Raw genomic sequence first — 7,911 nt, forward strand, 5'->3', positions numbered from 1 at the left:
CCATATCTCACATACTATGAGTCTTGCTCTTTAGTCCCATCTGCCACACACGTGTGTGTGATCTCCTGAACACTTGTATCCAGCAGGTGACATCTCAGAGTCAAAGAGGCAGAGATGTAGCAATGCCTGGAAGGAGCCTGTCTGGAAAAGCATCCTGAAGTTATATTAAGCTCATTTCTATAAATCAGGTTCTTCAGAGAAGAAAATTGCTATTGTATAAGTTTTCTTTGGCTTTTGTATGTAATATGTTGGTGTCTAAACCATCCTTTTTTAAAATTTTTTATTAGACTCTACATTCTTTACACCTGTGTTTCCCTACCATCTGGAGTGCCAAGCCCTTGTTCACCTTCCCTTTGCCCAGAAGCAGGCAGATGTTCAAAAAGATGTACTAAAACCACAGAGAAATGGAAACTGTCCAGATGAGAGAAAACTGTGGGTTAGATAAGAGAGCTGAAGAGAACAGGGAAGAGGAAAATTTGAGATAATCTTCTATATCCACCTATCAAGTCCTTGAATCCTTGGTTCCTTATCTGTTTGGGGGAAAAGATGTAAGGCAGGTAGCCTCCTCCAGCCAATTGCTAGCAAGAAGTAACAGGGACCAGATGACATCTCTCTATGTCTATTTAAGCCTGTTGGGAGAAAGAAAGCAGAGAGGATGGGATGAAAAAAACTTGTAAATTTCTAAAAAAAATTCAGCCCAATAACTCTTGAGCATCTCAGCTGACAGGAATAAGAGATGAGACCTGAAAGGGAATAGAATCTGCTTCTGAAGAAAATACTATTTGAATGCAAATGGTCACTGACTCCTCAAATACCACTCCAAATATCAGCTACTCCTTCCAACAGCACCACAGATGTCCAAGCCCAGTTGTGCTGCATATTTTCTGTCTTTTTCAGACCTCCTTTTCCCTTGGGGGTTTAAAAGCTTCATGTGTCAACATGCTAAGAAGACAGAAACCCTCTACAGAGAAGCTTGAAGGAACAGAAACTTTGAGTCAAGGAGCTACTCTGACACCTGAGGAAAAATTTGGATGAGTGACAGCAAGCATTTTGGGGGAAAAAATCTTCTTAGAACTGCTCAGTGAGCTGTGAGGTTGTTACGACCCGCCCCAGGAAAAGAGAGGGGGGGGGGGGTAACTCAGGTTTTATCAAAAATTCCTTGGGGGTGGATTAAAGCGAAGCGACACTAAATAATCGGTGTATGAAAATATATAAGATTTATTTCAACAGTTTTGCATCAACAGGTAAGTTAATAAGATTTATTTTAACAGTTTTGTATCAACAGATAGGTGAACATTCTTTTTGGGTGCTGTCATAATCAATAGGTAACTTTTCTGGGGAGGAGAAAAATGCATAGGAGAGAGAGAGAAAGGCAGGATAAGAGCCAGGGAGAGTAAGGGAAAGAAAAGCTGAAAGTAGATAGATGTCCATAGTCACCGCCCACGGGGTCCAGCGATGCTTGATGGTCTTGATTCGCAGGCGGTGGGGGAGAAGAACTCCCGAATTCCCAAAGTCACCAGTAAGTTTATATGCTCTGGCGCCTCCCTGGCATGAGGGGTTGCCTCCCTTTTTTGGACTTAGTCCTCCAGAGGCACATTGTCTTTTCAGTTGTTGTTTGCCCAGCAGAGGTGTCAATAGGCAAGAGCCTGCAAGGTTGACTCCTCATGGGCTATCAGAGGTAACTAATCGCCCAGCAGGTGTGTCAAAAACCCAAGGTCAGTTGTTGTTTTCAGGACAGCGTAACTAATCGCCCAGCAGAGGTGTCAAAAGCCCGAGGTCCGTTGTTGTTTTTTAGGAGGACTCCCCAGCAGGTGTGTCAAAGCCCGAGGTCCGTTGTTGTTTTTTAGGAGGACTCCCCAGCAGGTGTGTCAAAAGCCCGAGAATGCATAAAACATCAACTATTTCAGTCTCTGACACCACCCCGTGATTTATGCATTCAATAGTTTTTCTTCTTTTGTCGTTCTCTGTGAATCTTCTTTGTGGGCGGTGCTTTTCGTATAGTGGACAGGGAGACAGAAGAGTGAAGAAAAGGAAGAGATTGCCCTAATGCATTACAATTCTCCCCCCCTTCAAAAAAAAAAAAAAAAAAAAAAAAACAAACAAGCTAATTGTATAATAACATAGTAAGCTAATTTGCACTAGTTACTTTCTCCACCCCGTGAGTAGTCAAAGGGGATGTAATAGGATCTCAATGACTACAATCAAATTTCTTAACATTAATGAGGTTACAAACATACATACAAATATTTGAAATTATACATCAAAAAACACTGAGTTACTTGGGAGCTGGTAAAAGGTTTTCTTTTGTTTTCTTTTAGGCCTAAATTTAGTTCCGTTTTTGTTAAATTTAACCAAAATTAAAATTCAATGCCTTTCAAGGCAGAAGGCTAATGTATATAATGCATATTCATATAATTCTAAATATGCATAAATACTTGTACTAACTCCCAGGTTATATTTGGTTGAGTTTCTCAATCGAAAGAGATATTTAAAAGGACAAAATGAACTTGACAAAAATCAAATTAATAGTACATCTTATACAATTTTACCAGTAAGTTGCTCACATTCAAAAGCTTCTCCCAAACTAACCTGCCCCCCAACAAAATAATAAAACAAACTTGGCAAAACGAAATTAGCAGTACATAAAATGGCCCGTCCTACACAATCTTATCAGTGAATTGTTCATAATAAAAAAAAAACAAAACCCAGATAAGTTAACAATTATTAATAAGCTGATAACACAAGTAATTCTGGGAGTAGAGGGAGCACAAACACAATGTTTGTGGCAAACTTTTACATATTGCAGACTTGAGACAAAAATACATATAGGCATGTATATTACAAAGTTATTAAGATAAAAACATTAAGAACAGTATAAGTCTTCAGTCTTGTTGCTATTTCGTTTTCTCATGGAGTACTTGTAAGTTGATAATAGAAGCAGTTGTGGGGGTAGTTATCTCTTCTGCCTCTTGCTGTAATTGAGGCTCCATTGGTTCCATGTAGTTTGATCTCATCTGCTGGCAGGTTTCTGCAAAAGAACAAATCTGGCCCACTACGGACCGATTGTTAAAAAGAAGGAACTATCTATTTATCCAACTCCTTTTCTTATCTGGCATAATGTTACTAGGGCAATAATAATAGAGAAGTTTGGAACATGTTTTCTCCAAAAAACAAATAAACTCAGACGGACAGAGAGGGGTGGGAGACCAAACACCCATTCTCTCCCTCTGGCATCTCTCCAGGCTCGACCCTTTAATAAATCTAACCCCAGGATGTTAGCTGGTAGTGGTCCCACAATCATGGTAGTTTCTGTGGCTGTCTCATCTCCAGGTAACCAGCATTTCACTCGAGCAGTGTGTTGGGGTTGGGATTTGCCGAAAGCATCAGTTACCCATATCTTTTGTTTGTCTGGCTTAATGCCACACTGAGTAGCAGCTTCAGTTTGGAGTGCTGAGACCTGTGCACCCGTGTCTACTACGAATGTAACTAGAGATTTAAAAGGGCCGAGAGGGAAAGTGATCACCATATCTCCCTGACTGTTTTCTGTGAGCCTTCTCATGTAAATCCACTGACCGCTCCCCGGCTCACTTACTGGGAGAGGCGAACCCTGTTTCCCGGCTGGGAACTAGTTAAACTGTTTTCTGGTGGGGCTGAGGGAACTACAGTGTTGGGCTCCTGGGGAGAGTTGCCCCCCGGGGGTGACTCATGCTCTTTGATCTTATCCCAGTGCTTTATCAAGTGTTCCAAATTAGCTGTAGGTAATTTGTCCATCACCTCTCGAGGAATTCCTTTCTCAACACCCTCCACCCACAAACTGTACCTTGTTCGCTCACTAGGTATCACATTTTGCTGACGATTACCTGCCAAAGGTGGTTTTCGGGTTTCTCCCACCCTTCTGATATCTGTTTTCTGTTTAAAACTACTTGTATCAGAGATCCCCAACTGTCTACCAGTAGTTACTAATTCTTGGGCCACCTCCAACCAGGTCATTCCTGGTGGAGCACCCCTTCTTCCGGGCCTGGGGGTTGCCATTATGCGTTCTTGTAGTTGTTTAGCATGGGTTTTTAGTGCATCAGGCAGACCTCGGATTAGGACAGGAAATCTTTGTGGATCCGCCTCGAGTTCCATAGGGGAATGTCGCTGCGAGTCCAACAGTCTTGTATGGATTAATTGGAGGCATGCAGTTTTTTGTACACTTTCGACAATGTGGCCAATTGTGGGGGTTTTAATTGTGTGAGGATCTCCCCTTTCTATAGGGTCTAACCCGCCTGCCCAGTAGGCAGCTCTCTGGGTCAGTGGCCACGGGGCTCGGTTATCATTTGTGGTCAGGAAAACCCCAGGGCCCCAAAATCCTCTGGCCTCATCTTCACTCAACAAAATCCGATCTCCCCCAGTAAGGGATACCCTCCACACATATTCAGTCTCTGACTCACTGGCCTTACGGCTATATTTTTCCTGAATTTTGGCCAGTGCTTCCCCCGTGTACGGGGTAGTTCGTGTGGTAGTTTGCCGATCTGCCCCCTGGCCAGTGGTTTCAGTTTTAATGAGGGGACGCATATGTATTACCCCCTCCTCCGGGTAACTTTGCTTCAATTCTTCTAATTCCCCAGAGGGGTACAGGGATTTGTTAACATCTACCGGTTTAGGGTATTTTGAATTGATGTCTCGCAATTCACAATTTTTCATTTCCAGTATTTTTTTAAGCCTTTCATTTTGTTCCTCCTCATCTTCAAGGGCTGACCTAAGCAATGAGTTAATCTCTCTCTCTTTTTCCAGTGCCTGGCGTTCAGCAGTTAACTGCAGGCGTTCTTTTTCTAATTGCTCCTGTAATGCCTTCATTGTCTCTTGAAGAGACCTTATCACCTCACCGGTAGATTTTTGAATAGCCTCTTTTCCTAGTTGGTCCTGCAAAGTTCTCATTGACTCTTGGAAAGATTTTGTCACTTCACTTACAGATTTTTGAATAGCTAATTTTTGCCTTTGCACTGCTCTAAGGAACAAGCCTAAGACAGCACCCAAAAAAAACAGTTCTAAACCAAGGATAGCTATCAGGAGGGAATAATCCCCATATAACTCAACCCGGGGTGTCATCCCCTTCGCCTCAGTCATTAACCCAGCTTAGGTTAATGTCTTTCTCCCCCTTAACCCTCTGAGGGCTGGTTTGACTCTCTCCTGGAAAACCTTTCAACAGGTCCAGGTCACACCAGGAAACCTTTCAACAGGTCTGATGTGCCCGGGTCACACCGAGAGGAGAAAAATTCTTACTATAATTTTACTGCGAGGGAACAGTCACCATTTGACTCGCCCTCGGTACCAGTTTTAGACTACACCGATTACTCCACCACATCCAAAGGATCCTGTCCGTGACGCCAAAAATGTTACGACCCGCCCCAGGAAAAGAGAGGGGGGGGGGGGGTAACTCAGGTTTTATCAAAAATTCCTTGGGGGTGGATTAAAGCGAAGCGACACTAAATAATCGGTGTATGAAAATATATAAGATTTATTTCAACAGTTTTGCATCAACAGGTAAGTTAATAAGATTTATTTTAACAGTTTTGTATCAACAGATAGGTGAACATTCTTTTTGGGTGCTGTCATAATCAATAGGTAACTTTTCTGGGGAGGAGAAAAATGCATAGGAGAGAGAGAGAAAGGCAGGATAAGAGCCAGGGAGAGTAAGGGAAAGAAAAGCTGAAAGTAGATAGATGTCCATAGTCACCGCCCACGGGGTCCAGCGATGCTTGATGGTCTTGATTCGCAGGCGGTGGGGGAGAAGAACTCCCGAATTCCCAAAGTCACCAGTAAGTTTATATGCTCTGGCGCCTCCCTGGCATGAGGGGTTGCCTCCCTTTTTTGGACTTAGTCCTCCAGAGGCACATTGTCTTTTCAGTTGTTGTTTGCCCAGCAGAGGTGTCAATAGGCAAGAGCCTGCAAGGTTGACTCCTCATGGGCTATCAGAGGTAACTAATCGCCCAGCAGGTGTGTCAAAAACCCAAGGTCAGTTGTTGTTTTCAGGACAGCGTAACTAATCGCCCAGCAGAGGTGTCAAAAGCCCGAGGTCCGTTGTTGTTTTTTAGGAGGACTCCCCAGCAGGTGTGTCAAAGCCCGAGGTCCGTTGTTGTTTTTTAGGAGGACTCCCCAGCAGGTGTGTCAAAAGCCCGAGAATGCATAAAACATCAACTATTTCAGTCTCTGACAGAGGTAGACAAGAGAGAATCCTCCATGCCTATGGGGCTTGCATCTTGCTCATCCAGCTACTTGTGCTGATCCCTACACTGAGTGTGAGACATAGCTCAGGTTTCCCATGTGCTCACAGCTCCTCTGAGCTGCAGGGGTTGGGAGAGAAGATTTTCATTCAATCTGTCCTGTAAAACGAGCCTGTCCTGGTTTGGGCTGGAATAGAGTTAATTTTCTTCCTGGTACAGTGCTTGGGAATTAGCATGAGAATAATGTTGATAACACACTGATGTTTTAGTTGTTGCTGAACAGTGCTAACACTATGTCAAGGACTTTTCAGTGTCTCTTATCTGCCAGTGAGGAGGTGCACAAGAAGCTGTGAGGGGGCATAGCTGTGACAGCTGACCTGAACTGGCAAAAATGAGAAAATCATGCCCAGTATATAAACAGAGGGAAGTTGGCTGGGGGGGGATGGGGGACTCTGTTTGGGGATGGGCTGGGCATCAGTCAGTGGGCAGCAAGCAGTTACAGCATGTACCACTTGTGTTTTTATTCCTTTCTCCTTCTCATTACAATTATTTTTATTAGTATGTTTTGTTTCAATTATTGAACTATTCTTATCTCAACCCATGAGGTTTACTCTTTTTTTTGATTCTCCTCCCCACCAGGGTTGGGTGAGCGAGTGGCTGTGTGGTACTCAGTTGCTGGCTGGGATTAAACTACAACAGAGCCTCACAGCAAAAGCAGCTACTCTCAAGGTCCTATTCTGATGTCAATCAATTTCTCTCATGAAGTCATTGCTTAATCCTTGTTGCTATGACAACCTGTTAATCTTTTTTTCTATTACTCATGCAGCACAAATGCCTACAGGTGTGTCACTGTTGTGGAATTCACCTTCAAAATGTTCATTTAAAAATATCTCTCCTGTGCAATATGTCACTGGCACAAAGCACACAACTTTACAGAAATATTTTTTTTTTTTAAGAAAAGCTAGCTCCAACTCATCCTGTCTCTCTGAAGAAAAAAAGCAAATAAACCACAGGAACGAACATTCTTTCAGTGAACCAGCATTTTAGCTGAATACTTCTCTCTTCTATGTTCAGTATTTCCAAAAGCTTTTTCAAGAGCTCATTTTAACCTCTTAGGTTCTGTTTTTAAAGGTCTCATTATGTGTAGAGGAAGCACCTTCAAGTATTCTGGTCAAGCCTGCAGCTTTCTGTATATGTATTTTTATTAGGAATGGAAATAAACAGAACAAATGCTCTAAGGAAAGTATTTATCATTTTTTCTGGGCATTATTGAGCTCATGTGAAATATCCATCTCTTTGGTTATTGAAAAGACTACCAGGAAAGATGCCAATACGACAGGTTGTATTGTGGATGGGAAATCCCTTTTGGTGGTGCTTGAAATGCTGGTGCTGGTTCTGGACTAATAATTAACTCTGTGGAAGAAATGAATGACAGTAAGCCAGTCAGATTTAACTATCTTGAAAATATCTTCTAACATTCTGGGGTGTGAACAAGCTCAGTGAGATATTTGCAGTGCTGCATTGTCTCTTGCTGCAGTAGAGCGTGACTGTTGAGGGGACCCCATGACCATGACAGCTCCAGCATCTGGCACTCATCTCCTGCTCCTTTCCCAGTCACACACTCTGACAGCAAACACTATACAGATTGGTAAGAAAAATCTGAAAGAAATGTTGCCAGCAAGCAGGAGTCAGTCCCTCAAAGATG

The 7,911-nt window shown here is 42.8% G+C and overlaps 1 protein-coding gene across 1 annotated transcript; it reads right to left on the bottom strand.

The window, feature by feature from the left end:
* Positions 1-2,156: 2,156 nt before the first annotated feature.
* LOC127466916 (uncharacterized) lies at positions 2,157-5,409 on the bottom strand. Its single transcript, XM_051778319.1, has one exon. It carries the CDS (start codon positions 5,107-5,109, stop codon positions 3,589-3,591), a length of 1,521 nt encoding a protein of 506 aa, XP_051634279.1. The 5' UTR covers positions 5,110-5,409; the 3' UTR covers positions 2,157-3,588.
* Positions 5,410-7,911: the final 2,502 nt, after the last annotated feature.

Source organism: Manacus candei, unplaced genomic scaffold (genome assembly GCF_025592945.1).
Source record: "Manacus candei isolate 608988 ecotype Guabito, Panama unplaced genomic scaffold, ASM2559294v1 h1tg000011l, whole genome shotgun sequence".
NCBI lineage: Eukaryota > Metazoa > Chordata > Aves > Passeriformes > Pipridae > Manacus > Manacus candei.